The sequence below is a fragment of the Cebidichthys violaceus genome, unplaced genomic scaffold, assembly GCF_023349555.1.
Source record: "Cebidichthys violaceus isolate CVI_PGR_0920_01 unplaced genomic scaffold, fCebVio1.0.p SCAF_23, whole genome shotgun sequence".
Taxonomy (NCBI): Eukaryota; Metazoa; Chordata; class Actinopteri; order Perciformes; family Stichaeidae; genus Cebidichthys; species Cebidichthys violaceus.
The window spans coordinates 2,971,026-2,986,228 of NW_027176406.1; the positions used below are offsets into that span (position 1 = coordinate 2,971,026).

At 42.8% G+C, this 15,203-nt stretch overlaps 1 protein-coding gene across 1 annotated transcript in view; it reads left to right on the top strand.

Moving 5' to 3' along the window:
* The window catches only part of stat5a (signal transducer and activator of transcription 5a), an 87,851-nt gene that overhangs the window by 58,074 nt on the left and 14,574 nt on the right, over positions 1-15,203 (top strand). Inside the window, 2 exon segments of the mRNA XM_068719070.1 lie at positions 3,985-6,471; positions 11,448-11,651. Coding sequence (XP_068575171.1) covers positions 3,985-6,471; positions 11,448-11,651 — 2,691 coding nt within the window.

Below are 15,203 nucleotides of genomic sequence, written 5' to 3' on the forward strand. Positions count from 1 at the left end.
GGCATGGGGGAGGTGTGGAGGACTACCGAAATACCCCCACATCACTTCAGCAACAGGCAGCCAAGCCAGAAGCACTTAAGCACGCACGCGCGCACTCACATCTACACACACACACTCATCTACACACACACACACACACACACACACACACTCACAAAATACTGACATCTTTACCAGGAAAGACCCCAGGGGCTGTGAGAGAGTGCAACAGAAGCGCAGCCAATCAAGGGAAAAAACATGTAGGAAAACATGTAGGAAAATACAGAGGCAGAAATAAAAGAATTGTTGGAAGGCCATTTTCACAAAATTATGATTTAAAATGATTTTGGTTTTTTTTGTTTCTCTATTTTGGCCCAGACATTTGTTTTTAAGCATACACTATACATCCACAACACACATATCATTACCCAGACAAGTGATTTGTCATTTACCTCTAGATCACCAGCCTTATGATTTTGCATTAAAATTCCATAAATATAATCAAATTTCATTTGTGTGTGAAATAACCCCTAACAGACACATTTTGCCTACTTGGTTTTGATTGAGAGGCTGGAGCTGAGCAGTATGTCATCCTACCTCGCTGTCCAGCCAATTGAAACAGCATGTTAATGAGACACAAGATTACCCCTTGCACTCTTTGACCCTCTGTGGCTACAGCACTTCCCTAAAGAAGGCCTGGAAACAACCAGACAAGAACAGATCTCTCCCTCTTGCCACTTGCTCAGTCTGCTTTCTGTCTCACAGAGCTCTCTTCACATATCCCCAATACCCTAGTCAATGTAGACGTCCATCTGACTGATTTTTGCAAACGGCAGAAGAGCAAACCAGACGAGAGACCAACTGTGTTTTGGGACTGCTTTTAAAAATAGGCTTGAGTTGTTAACTTGTAGTTTTCTCTCATATGAGGTGAAAAAAAGCAGGCTAGTGAAATAAAACAGCAGGACATTTAGGTTGAAATGTGATCTCTTGATTACGGCCTCCAGATTTATCTTCCTCCACAAGCACTATGATGTGTTGGAGGCGGATGATTTATTGGAGGAATCAAGAGCATGACAAAATGAGACAACGATAAGATTACCATCAATGCGGTGGTCTGTCTGCCTCTCATGAGAATTGGTTGACAAGTTCTTTACACTCCAAGGTACCTCTGTGTAAGAGTTGGAGTTGTGTTATCCTCCAGCTGAACCAACAATTCCCTTCCTTACCCTCACAGTCTTGGCAAGGGCACATGCAATACCATGTGCCTGGGCGTCTTGACATAGGCTCTCACAACAATTGCATGCAAATACTTTATTGAGGGAGAGAAAAATAAAAGCCTGAATAACTGTATTTTAACATAGTAAGCAACCCTTATGACCTGGGTGGTCCCAGCATCGTTGGGCCACAACACACCATCTAGTGTCAGACCAGTGACTAGAATGTCCAAAAGGTATTTGCAACCACATTAAAGAATGATTCAAGAATCTCTTTTACAGATTACTGATTTGTAAAATATGATATTGAGTACTTAAGTGCAGGTTAAAGACATAGAGGTCGTAAAACAAGAGCGATGATCATGTCATATCTTCGGCTTTGCATCAAGTGGTGCTCATTAATCGTGATGAGGTGCCGGCTGTCATTTGGCTCGGACCGTCAGGTAGAAGATAGATGGTCCTGAGGGATTTCACTGGGACTAAAGTTGAACCATGCTCAGGGGAGATCCATCAGACCTGTATAGGCAGTCGCTGTCCTGGAGGGAAGACATTATCACTCCTCTGTAGCCCTGGGGTCCTCTGTCCTTTCTAGCTTTTCTTTCTTCAAACTAAAAAACAATCAACATCCATGTAACAAGGAGGAAAACTAAGATTAGACCACTGTGAGGAATTTAAGTTTAGAAGTACAATAGTTTGATTTAAAGCACACCTAAAGAAAGTATAAAATATCATGTTCACAAAATATTCACTTATGTAATGTATAATAGCTTTACAGTATATTCACTTGTAAAGGATAGTATAAGTGTAGCATATATTACTTACAAAAGTGTTAAACCACACAATCTTAATCAATTGAATGTATTAGACTAGAAGTATAGTAGTTGACTGTTTAGAGTAGAGAGAGGGCAAGGAGAGGAAGGGCGAGAGTTTCAGAGTTTTTCATGACCATTTATGGAGATGAGATGAGTCGGAGGTGAATCGGCGCCACGGGAGACAGGACGGTGGTCAAGCGGGGGGTCGGATGGACGGAGCTTTTACGAGGAGGTGGACCAATGGACATTACCAGGATCATCATATGGACCAATGGAGAGCATTGTCTGAGGCCAGGAGGAGACAATTGAATTTTAGCCAGGCACTGAAGTTGTTACTAGATTTTGATTGTAAACCACTGACTTTTGGGTATAAAACCATTGTTCGAAGAGACGTTATTCAGTTCTTGGCGATCTTCTTTACTGTAAACTGGCGTTTGTTGGCCGGTTGGGTGGGGGGAGTGTTTGAACTCGGTTTCGCGATTCCTTACTGTCGACAGTGTAATTCAGTTTGTAACTGTTTTTTTAGCATTTGTGAATTATTAAATACTTTTTCATTGTAAGCCGGATCCAGCTGATTTTTGTTAGCGTGACTTTGTTGCTCAAACAACAGCGAAAGAGCGAGAGGTCCGCGGCCTCCTGCGAGCAGAGGTCTCACTCCACCACACCACATTGGAGGTTTTGCAAGTAATCAAGCATCACCACGTGACTGTGCAACTAGATGTTTTCCTGAAGTTGTTTTTGAAGAAGATCTGTTCTCTTTTTGAGTTTCAACAAAGACAGTCTCAAAGGCTTTGTGCCTTGATTTTTAAATATGTAACAGTAATTTGTGGATTGCTTTAGTTTTGCTGTACTGTTCTATGTGGTATGCATTATTCAGCAAGCCTATTTTCCAAGCCCTTAACCAGGCCATCTGCATTCAGGCTATCTAGCTAACCACAGCCTTGTGTAGAAATAGGGCAGTTCCGTCTGTCTGCTTTCTGCCAGCTAGGCTCACAACCTAAAAGCTGCAAAGTTCAGCCATGCCATGGCAGGTGGTGTGTGATGCATCTGTTTTAGTATTTTCACATGTTTGGCTTTTGCCTTGGTTGCAGAGCTGGTTGGCAAGAAATGTATTTATGAGAGGTTGCCCACAGGATGAATAATTAACCACATCTCATTTGCAGTTATAATGTAACTTGAAACGTATTTGAAAGCCCTTAAATTTGTTTGAGAGATTAAACCATTGTGACTTGAGCCAAGCCAACATTGTTTTTGTACAGTTATGTACCCTATCATTACAGCAAGCAGCCCTGTTTTAAAAGAAACAGACCTCATCCATTACAGTATATTAAGCTCTGTCTCAAGGGAACACCCCAGAAGTTACTCTGCCTTCACATGAAGTTGTGCAATTTAAAACATGAGCTGAATAATTAGACAAGGAGATGTGCATTTTAAATTAACATATAATTATCTCTGAGGTTATTGGCATTAATATGTTACAAAAAGTAAAGATGTTTTTATGCCATTGAAATGTCAAAGAAGACCCCTCATCATGCCCATCCACCACTGTGTCCCATCTCCATAAAATGGCTCACTGCTGGGGAGAAAAAGAAGATTTCCATTAGGCTTTTGATAACTGGGTGTTTAATGGCAACTCGTTAATATAATCTGTCATGTTTATGCATTCAGCAGCTCAATACAGTTTACTTATGGGAATGGTATATTATGTCCCTATACATTTTAGCATCATAACTGCTTGTGTTTAGATTTAGGAATTTTCTTTTAGGATTAAATGTGCATATATTTATCTAGGTGTAGAGCCACTCTGTGATGAAATGACTAACTCAGTCTTTGTCTCCTTTCTCCTCTTCTATACATTATAATTTCACTGTAGTGTTCACTACTGTTCAGATACACTATACAAAGATATAGATCATACACAATGTGTAACCAAGAAATCTTTCTCTACCCCAACCCTCCCCACCCCATTCTGTTTCCAGGATTGTTCCAAACAGAGGCAGGTGAGGAAGAAAACGGTGTCCTTCAGCTCAATGCCAAGTGACCGCAAGATCAACAGCACAGCTGCTTGCATGGCCTTCATGATGGAGGGTTGTGAGATGAAGAAAGTGCGCTCCAACTCACGCATGTACAACCGTTACTTCCTGCTTGATCCAGACATGCACTGGCTCCGTTGGGAGCCATCCAAGAAAGATTCAGAGAAGGCAAAACTGGAGATCAAGGGCATTAAGGAGGTCCGTTTGGGAAAGAAAACCCCAGTTCTGCGCAGCAATGGTCTCTCAGATCAGTTCCCTGATGAATGCGCCTTCTCAATCATCTATGGGGATAACTATGAGTCCTTAGATTTGGTAGCCAGTACAGCAGATGTTGTCAGCACCTGGGTGATGGGCCTGAGGTATCTGGTGTCTTATGGCCGGCACACCGTGGACATGGTGGAACCCAGCCAACCGAGTCTTCGAACGTCTTGGATTGGCTCAGTGTTTGAGCTAGCAGATATGGAAAAGGATGGACACATAGACCTGTTTAGGGCCACCCAGATAATTAAGGGGCTCAACCCTGGAATGAAAGAGTCGAGGATAGAGCTGAAGTTCAAGGAACTCCAAAAATCTAAAGACCAATACGGTGAGGCAATTAACATGGACACCTTTGTGGAGGCCTACTGTGAGCTCTGCACACGACCAGAGATCTTCTTCCTACTGGTACAGTTCTCCAGTAACAAGGAGTATCTGGACAGTAAAGATCTGATGCTTTTTGTAGATGTGGAGCAAGGTGTGGAAAGTGTAACAGAGGACATGTGCAGAGACATTGTTCAGAAATTTGAGCCATCCGCTGAAGGTAGGGAGAGGGCCTACCTCACCATTGATGGCTTTACACACTACCTCCTCTCCTCCGAATGCCACATCTTTGACCCCCAGCACAAACGTGTGTGCCAGGATATGACCCAGCCTCTGTCCCACTACTACATCAACTCGTCCCATAATGCCTCTCTTCTGGAAGATCATTTTTGGGGTTCGTCAGACATCAGCAGCTACATCCGAGCTCTAAGAATGGGCTGTCGCAGCATTGAGGTCATTGTATGGGACGGCCCTGATAATGAACCAGTGGTGTATGTGGGTAGTTCTGTCGCCTCACATCTAGCTTTCTCTAAAGTCCTGGATATCATAAACCAGTATGCTTTTGAGAGCTCTGAGTATCCCCTGATTCTCTGCTTAGTGACCCACTGCTGCATTCCCCAGCAAAGGGTCATGGCACAGCATATGAAGAAGATTCTTGGAGACAAGCTGTTCATTGAACCCCCCAACAAGGAGGACAACTACCTACCCTCCCCTGAGAAACTTAAAGGTAAAATCCTCATTAAGGGCAAGAGGCTTCTGCCCAATTGTACTGACGCTGAGGGTGATGTGACAGATGAGGAGGAGGGTCTGGAAATGTCTCGAAGAGTGGGAGCTGATGAGAAGGACCAGCTAAATGGCTTAGGTTACAGAAGACTCAGACTGTGCCGGGAGCTCTCTGATCTTGTATCTCTTTGCAAGTCAGTCCAGTTTAGGGACTTTGAGATCTCAAAGAGAGACCAAAAATACTGGGAGATTTGCTCCTTCAATGAGGTAGATGCAAATAGGTTTGCCAATGAGTTCCCAGAGGAATTTGTCTATTATAACAAGCGCTTTCTCTCCAGGGTATATCCCACACCTATGAGAATTGATGCCAGCAACATGAATCCCCAGGATTTCTGGAAGTGTGGCTGCCAGATTGTGGCCATGAACTACCAGACGCCAGGCCTGATGATGGATCTTAACCTAGGTTGGTTCAGGCAGAATGGCAACTGTGGGTATGTTTTGCGTCCAGCCATCATGAGGGAAGAGGTGTCCTACTTCAGTGCCAATGCTCGGGACTCGCTGCCAGGGGTATCGGCTCAGCTTCTTCACATCAAGATCATCAGTGGGCAGAATCTGCCAAAGCCTCGCGGCTCCGCAGCTAAGGGTGATGTGGTGGAGCCCTACATATATGTGGAGATCCACGGTATCCCAGCTGACTGTGCTGAGCAAAGAACCAAGACTGTGTCCCAGAATGGTGACAACCCTATTTTTGATGAGAGTTTTGAATTCCAGATCAATTTACCGGAACTTGCAGTACTGCGCTTTGTGGTGCTGGATGACGATTACATTGGAGATGAGTTCATTGGCCAGTACACCATCCCATTTGAGTGCCTACAGCCAGGCTATAGACATGTCCCTCTACAATCTCTGACGGGAGAGTTCCTACCCAACACCACTCTGTTTGTCCACGTAGCCATCACCAACAGACGGGGAGGAGGAAAGGCACATAAGAGGGGTCTTTCTGTCAGGAAGGGTAGGAAGGCCCGGGAGTACACCACCACCAAGACCACAGGGATCAAAGTAGTGGACGAGCTCTTCAGAGCTTCCACCCAGCCCCTCAGGGAGGCTACTGACCTCAGAGAAAATGTGCAGGTAAGAAACTACATGCTTAAGTTTTTCATGAAACGTAATCACAAAATCTAAGATGTTGATCACATAGATATAATACAATCGAGGCAAAAATTGCTTCATAGCTCATCGGTTAACCATCAGCCATCTTACCTGGGTATTGTTTACAATCACTACTAATGGCAGCTACTGGTTGTCAGCTGTTCAGCACCTGATTGCTTTACCAGAAGGTCCAAAGAGACCAGGGGAGGTCGGCATCATTTTCGACATAAATTGACATAAATTGACATTGCTATACCATTATGAGGTTTATGAATAGTGTAATCATTAATGAGGAACACATTGCTGGGCACTTGGTGCAGTACTGTAAAACTCTTCAAGATGATCAAATGAAGATTAGTAACCATGATGTACTGCATATTTGGCTGATGACCAGTAGCAGAAGCCTTCCAGTGTATGTGTCATTTTGTTTGTATTGACTGAAGGGCGTGATACGAAACTTGTTCATTTAGAGGGCCAGGCTTTTGTCTTTTCTGACTTTTCTTTGCTAACAACATTAATGTGCTGTACACTTTTAGCTGTTGACACGACTCCATCAACAAAGCTTTTTCAACCATGTTTCAATAGAATTGTGTTTGTAAAAAACTGATAAGAAATCAAATGCAATTTATTTTTATTGTGCTTCTTAAAATGTATGTAAAAGTGCTTTGACAATCAAGTAAACAAAAACGATTACGTGCATTCTTTAATTCTCTAAAAAGCAAAAAAAGAAAACACCCTGTCTCACTTAAACGATATGGTGGTAGGTAGGCAAATGTGATTACGGATTGTCTTTTCTAATTACCTTGTGCAAAATTAAATATACAATGTTTCTGTATAAGGAGACATACAGTTAGACGGACTCATGTGTATTCCTCCAGAAGCTAATGTACCACACAATTTTGTATTTATCAGGTCATAAATACCAAGGTCTGTCCATCTGTCTTCAGTAAGCAGTAACCTCAGTCTAATGGCACAGCAAACAAAAGACCAGACCAAACTAAATAAGCAGAGATGTGATTAGAGATCCTGTGGCATGCTGTCATACATTTTTCAGTTGTGGAAATAGACAGTGATCTGAAAGAGGACATTATTTTCCTCTCCAAGACCCCAGTACAGAGATAAATTGGTTTCTGTTTTGGGAAAAGTGATCCTGTAATTTTAGAGGCAGTAACATTAGAGCCTGAATTAGATAAGCAGAAGATAATTTCAGGAAAAACATTGGAAATAAGAGTACAAATAATGAACAATTCTGACCAAAGTGTTTCCTCGCTAGATAAAAGATTATAATATTTGGCCCAATCCAAGTGTTGCTTGTGTGAATAATCTAAATTAGGACAAATGGATACCTAAGCAGTTTGTCATGATTAGGTCTTTGTCTTCTCTCGGGTGTGATTCAGCATGGTAAAATGTAATGAATAAAACATGAAATATGGGTTACTGTGAAGACAGTCCTGTTGACACAGCCTTATCAAACATGTCCTAACTTTTGTAAAACTACAATTAACTAATTTATGGTACATGTTTGATAATCAAAGATTACATTTCACAGTTTACACTGACTCTGTTCTGTAGCTTTGAATTATCTCTCACAACATATGGCTTTGGTAAGGAATCTGAAGGCATATAAAACAATGGCAGTTTATGATTGGATGTGAATCGGTGTCTTTTAACCTGATCAAACAACACAAACACCACGGCCGCTCCCCAAGCCACAATATCCTCAGGTTTGAAATGTAAATTTTTCTTTTTGAAATGCGGAGATAAAAGTTGATGAAATGAAAGAGGAAGGCTTTAAAGAGGATAAATGAAGAATAAAGCTTTTGCCTTTTAAATGTAAAAAATGGACGGTTGTGAAAGCTTTGTAGAGGCCAGCTGTGTGGAGCCTGGTGCCTTTAACCTGAAGGAAGCTGGAGGGCAGAAGTGGGGCCTGCAGCCAACAACCCACAAAGCAACAGCCAGGCCAATCCTGGAGGCTTCCCCACCTCTGACTTGAAGCCAAGATTAGACGTTAACGCGAGAAAGAAATACCTTTGGCACTCACAAAGATCCCTGATCTCACGGCATACAACCCTGGCCATTAAAGCACAGCACACACACACACACACACACACACACACACACACACACTGTCAAAAGCGTTATATCATCTCACTAAGCTCTTTTAAGACTCCCTTTGTCCTGAAACAGCCAAGCTTCCAGGTGGTTTGCTTTGAATAATGACAGAAAGTGTGTTTGTTTGTTAAATTGTCTGAGAAGATCCATGAACATTGACCAGTGGGCAGATATGATAGGTTGCCATTTTGTGTATGTGGATCTAGGCAGCAAATCAATTATTTCTGTGGGCGACTTCAATTAAGTCTTTTCTAAAGTGCTTCTGCCCATGAACCTTAAGTGTTGGTGGAGGTGTAGGAGAGCTGCCAGCCTGGAGTTTCCTTTTATTTGCTGAACTGTGTGTGTGTGTGTGTGTGTGTGTGTGTGTGTGTGTGTGTGTGTGTGTGTGTGTGTGTGTGTGTGCGTGCGTGCGTGCGTGCGTGCGTGTGTTTGTGCAATTATAGACACAATGACCATCACTCAATTCTGTGGACCAGAGAGAAGATATACACAGATTGAAGCAGAGAGAGAGGGAGAGGGAGAGAGAGGTACAAACGGAAACAAAAGCAGTGTTGTAACCGGACACAGAGCTCTCGTTTGGGGAATGTTAGAAGCAGAGTTAAGTGGGGGAAGGGAGTAATTAAAAACCCAGCCTCTCATTGGTGTTTTTCTTTTGCACCATGGTGAGGAAACAATTTAGCTTTTATTGCACAACAATTATTGAAAAAAACATTCACGCATGTGGTCCCATGCACACATGCGTGGAATAATACAAAGCATAATGAATGCTAATAGCTGTGACTCAGACCACACTGAGACATAAACACATGTAGTCACACACATGCTTCTAGCTCTCACACACCAGGTTTAATCTAGCACCCCAGTCCCGCTTCCACCATTGTGTTTCTTCCCCTGGCTGTGCTCAATGGCCCAAGAGGTGTTAACGGTGGCTGAGGCACAGCATACAGATTTCGACTGCGTCCCCTGGCCACCCTCTCCGTCTACAGAGAGGTCGGGCCCCGCAGTGACAGCACATCCTCTGGGGTAGGGGGTGGTTGGGGGGTGGATTTTTCCTTGAGGTCTAGCCCAGGGAGACAGCTGGTTCCCACACTGCAGAGTGTGTCCACGGATTCCCAAGTACCAACACTGGCACTCTTATTCTCTCTCACGCTCTCTTACCTGCCTTGTGTTTTGAAAGATTCATGTTTTTATTTATTTATCTTTATTTTACCAGGAATATTCCCCATCGAGATTCAGAATCTCTTTTATTGTTTTATTTTTTTAGGGAGTATTGGCCAAGATGGAAGCATAAAAAGTCACATAAAAGAACAAGATCTGCAGTTTTCTTTGCAGTCGAAGACTCGATCCTTTGAGACTGCTCTTTTGAACTCCTTCTCTTTCACCGTCCCTTTCTCTTCACTCACCTCACTCTGTCAAACTCTCCTTTTTGGCTGCGTTAAAACCAAATTAACAAATGGGGTGCCGTGTGAAAAACAGTGGGCCTGGTTTGGTTGCTTGAATTCCCATGCTGGCAGAAGAATGATATGCTGTGAGAGGCAGTTGCCTGGTTGCTGGGGCTGCAAAGCCTTTGAACTCAGACGTGCAGAAACTCTGGTTTCGGTGGACTGGAAAACAGGCTGGCTGCTCAAAAAATGCATCGGTTCTATTGTGAGAGTTCGAACAAATGATCAAATTGGAGAAGAAAAAAATTACACTGTTCAATAATTTCAGGTTGATGTAAGGCATCAGGATGGTTGTGCAGAAATCTTATAAGACAGTAAATCAAAAACCAAGTTCAGTTTTTTGTATTGGTTCTAAATCTCAGAACATGCCAACTTAGTTTTTTGTTTGGAGATTATTGAAGGTGTACGAACCAAAGTTATCTGAAAGGTTTGCCAGTGCTTGCATATTTTGTCTTTCTTTTGTGACACATTAAGTTTATTTGGTAGATGCGTCCCATACATTAGAGCAATGTGGGGTTCAGTGTCTCGCTCAAGGACACATGTGGAGAGGAGGAGCACTTACTTTGTGATTGATGGCAGAACCACGCTAACTGAGCTACAGCTGCCCCTGATGGAAAACAAAGATTTGCGAACAGTACTAGATTAAATAAACAGTACATGTTAAATGACTTTCTTTATTTATTTATCTAGCAGCAGAACGCTAAAATGGTCGGTGGTCCACGTAGAAACAGGATCATAAGGAGAAGAATGCTTTGGTAATTACTTAATTTTGCTAGTTTTAAGTTAGATATTTGCAGCGAGAGAAGAAAGATAAACATAAAGAAGAAAAGGGCGAACAAAGAGGAGGAGGAATTTAGAAAGAGAAGGACGAGGGACTGAATGTACATATCCTTCAGGCTGGTCAGATGTTTGTCTCCAGAACATCTGGGCTGTTGACTGAGCAGACTGACGTTATGGGAACCTGATAGTTTTGCTGACACCAAGACAAACACTCTGTTATCTTATCTCGTTTCTGGCCTGAGGGCCAATGTCACAATCCCGCTCATTAAATCTCCTCACTCGAGGTCGTATGCATAGAGTGGCTGCAATATTTGCCATTTAATCAGGACTACAATCACCTCATTTGCCAAGCACATAACTGTACATTAATTTGTCTTAGTTGCTTTAGTTACTTTGGTGCTGTAGGGACAGCTAAGAGGTTCAGAGCACAAGGACATACATATTATGTATGTCTTCTTTACTTATTTAATTATGCTGGTGATTAATGCTTCTTCCCAGAGCATTTTAGAAAGAGTGAACATCTACCGTAATAAATAAAAACAAAATTGACACAAATGCAGTTTTAGTTAGGCCTTTTTATGTGTTCACACCCAAATCCTTCATTGTGGTTGTTTTCTCTCCCAGAATGCCTTGGTGTCCTTCAAGGAGCTCTGTGGCCTGACCCCGGCGGCCAACATGAAGCAGTGTATCCTGACTGTGTCCACCTGGCTGATGAACAGCGAGCGGTCGCTGAGGGTAACCGTGGACCTGAGCGAGACTTACCCCACCATGGAGGCTCAGGGTCCTGTGCCTGAGCTGCTGCGCAAAGTGCTCAACGCCTATGACATGGTAACAACCCTGCACAGACACAAAGGAGCGCACGTGATGCTGTCAGGCAAACAGAAATGCTTAGACTGCTGTTGTGAACGACTGCGTATGGCATTACACATTAGAGCAATCTTATGAACAGAAATACTAAATTACAAATTCAGTACACGCGCATGTTTATCTTGTACAGTGTTCATGTGAGACAATAACAATCTTATTACAGTGTGTAACCTCTCTTTGAGTATGTACTTCAGGAAAAGATAAAATGTCAAAGCACTCAGGCATTTAAGTATGGTAACATAACTGCTCTGTGCAGATCTTCATAGGTGCTGCGCTTACAAAAGTAAAACAGAACAATAAACAGAGAGGAATGGTGGTTTGCTTCCTCCCTTAATGCTAGTTTGCACATCATTTGATTCAAGCATCCGCACAGCTGGATGTGTTTTACACAAGGCCTCTGAACATGGCTAAAACCAGATTGTCAAACTGCAGATACTCATTGTATAATTTCACGTGTCCCTCTCCACCCCGCCTCCTCAGAACACTGCATTTTTCACCACTTGACATTGGCACGGCCCCGGGGGTGGGGGGGTGGGGGGGATGAAGGACTCTGTCTGTAATTAGTTATCACCCGCTGCTTCCTCTTCCGTCCTGCGAGGCTTGGTGGGGGGCTGGTGAAGTGGGTCATGAGCGAGGAACAAGGTTGTTAGGTCCACGCTGCTCAGGTCGTCTGCGCTCCTGCTGCTGACACCTACAGGAGTGCACTGACATCAGGAACGACGCAGCGAGCGGCTCCAAATAGAATCTGCTTGGACTTTTATGAGGCCTCGCATCAGGCAGGAAGTTTGGGACTGTCAGAGCAACTCTCACGCTCCAGTCCACAAAAAAAGGGGACAGGGGACAGGCAGGGGACAGGCAGGAAAGCAGACCCAGACTCCATATTTCAGAGTTTAGAGAACTTTTATTCGCAGGCTTTTAACATCACACATCTCCCTTTTTCTGAACCATATATCGTTGTATTGCTTGTCCCCATAGGATAAACCTTTTTGGTTCCTGATAGGACCTTTTATAAAGGTTCCACCTATAACCCTAAGTTATAGGTTATACCTAGAGCCAGCTGTGAAAGGTTCCACTCAGAACCCTCTTTGGAGAATCTATCCAGGTCCTCCCCACCTTCTAAGGATGCTAGCAAAAACACAACCAGGGGGTTCTACTGAGAACTCTTTTATGTTCCAAGGGTTTCATCTAGAACCCACTAAAGGTTCCTCATGAGCAGGGATAGGACGATAAGAAAAACACTCCTAATAAGTTGATTGGGTGAGTTTCTATTATCATGATAATCACAAATCACGAATATCAGGCGACTTGAAAAAGCTGTCTAGCTTTCTATCTTGTAGAGAAGTGGAAATTAGAGTGATTTAATCGTCCCATGCCATGAGGTTCCTAAAGAGCTGTGGCTGATCTGGTGCACTGCGACTCACAATAATCATGGGTCACATTAACAACCCTCGGAAAAAAAAGAGTTTTTCCAGAAATAAATGTTTCTGGGAAGACCCTCAGCCCTTCAGAAAGAACCTTTTTGGAACCATTATTCCTAAGAGAGCACCAGTGGTTTGCAGTTTTCAAAGGTGATTATAGCCTGAGGACTTAATAGCATGTTGTGCGTACATTAACCTATGGTCTTGTCCTGATGCTTGGTCTGGTCAGCTGAGTGTTTGCCTCCCAGAGGTTGGCCTGTTGCCACACACCCTGCTCAAGAACAGAGGATCCAATGTGTTTTCTGTATGTGTGTGTGTGTGTGAGAGTGTAAACGCATGTGACTTCATGGCTGCCAAAACCCGGCCATTAACTGTAGGATATCAGTGTGCGGTCCGTGTCCTCAGTCAGCCAGCGTTGTAACCCTCAGCTGAACAAAGCACACTGGAACTCTGTTTCCAGCTTATACGCACCCATAGCTGTCCGTTTATTTATATGTCCCCTTCATTGACTACACTCACCATTAAGAAGAAATTGACCCAAGATGCTTGAACACAACAAAGGCATTGTGTACTAACATTTTCTGGGTTCATACTGATGGTGTTTTTTAAATTATTTTTATGCCAGCCGTGGACAGAGGAATTATGTTTATGAGTTGTCCGTGGCACAAACTATTTAGACTCAAGGTTGAACTGAAAACTAAATAATTTGGTGGTCAAAGGTCTCTGTGACCTCACAAAACGTGTTTTTCGGCCAAAGTGATGACATTTTGTGATGAGCTTCTTTTTTCTTTACTCAACTGCTCTCAACGAAGAGAGAAACCTACAACAATAGAGGCCGAGGTGCTATTTTCAAGACCAGAATGCAGTGCAGCTTCAAGACACGTTGCATTCAGGACACTTTTTTTTGCCGCTGTTTGAAAGATTTGCTCTCAGTCTTACTTTCACTATTGCTACAATTCTCACCTACGCATACAACTCACACCACTCACTGACTTTTGGGGGTTGGTGAAAAAATGATTGGAAATGTAGAGTCATCAAATACTTCATATATTAGGCATCACATATTCCACGGATTTGAGATTTTTCCTTTAGGGACTGTCCAAAATGACGTCATTTTTAACGAAACTGTTTGCACTAATACCAGTTCTCATAAGGATAGCAAAACAAGGAGAGGCATGCACATGCACACACGGTATGAGAGTCCACTTCCTGTCTCCCTGCTGACAAGGAGTGTGAAACTTAATTAGCTTCCTCCTCCGTGCTGCAGGGCTGGTCCAGCTGCTCCTCCTCAGCCTGTGGGATGATGTTTATGGCTCAAACTAGCGCTGGTCAGATGCAAAAGTAGAGGTGATAATAGGCAGTTTCATCTCTGCCACTCTTGATATCATTGTGGTACAAATACATGTGTGATTTCAATGCAGATGTTCAGAGACAGAATCAACCATTTATGCCAAGTATGTTGACACTCATTGCATAAGGAATTTGAATCTGAGTAGCTCTAAATGTACTTTTCTTTTGATGGACTTACCATTTAATCGACTAATTGTTGCATCTCTAATGAATAATAAGTTACTCTACATACAGAGGTGGTTTGAGAGTATAGGTACAGTTTATATAATCCACTGTATTAGGTGTGAGGCCACAGTAGAAGCTTGTTTGGAAAGCAAATCTTTAAGCCCTCTTGCTTTTTGCAAGCCTATATTTACAGTTAAACACTGGAGTAATAAGGCTGTAATACTAAACTGACTGCTTATAGCTTAGCTTTTCACATGAATTGTATTTAGCTTACTTTTGTACTAGAAATCTGAGCACGACACACCACATGACAGCTACGCTCCTCTGATTGGGTTAAACACGGTACGTTAGTGTGCCTGTTAACATAGAAGCTAAGTGTTTAGCCCAAATACTTGCTGTTGAGGGGATCAAATCTGTTAGGTTATAGCCTAACAATGGGACAAGATAACACTTCTCAGCAATTTATATAAAGTGTTTCCCTCTTGGTGTTTCTCTTTGCTTCTAAACCCAAACCGTCTTCTACTATACGTTGATGGTCCCAGTGTTTGTCTGGGTATGATGCTGAGATGTGATGCAAATT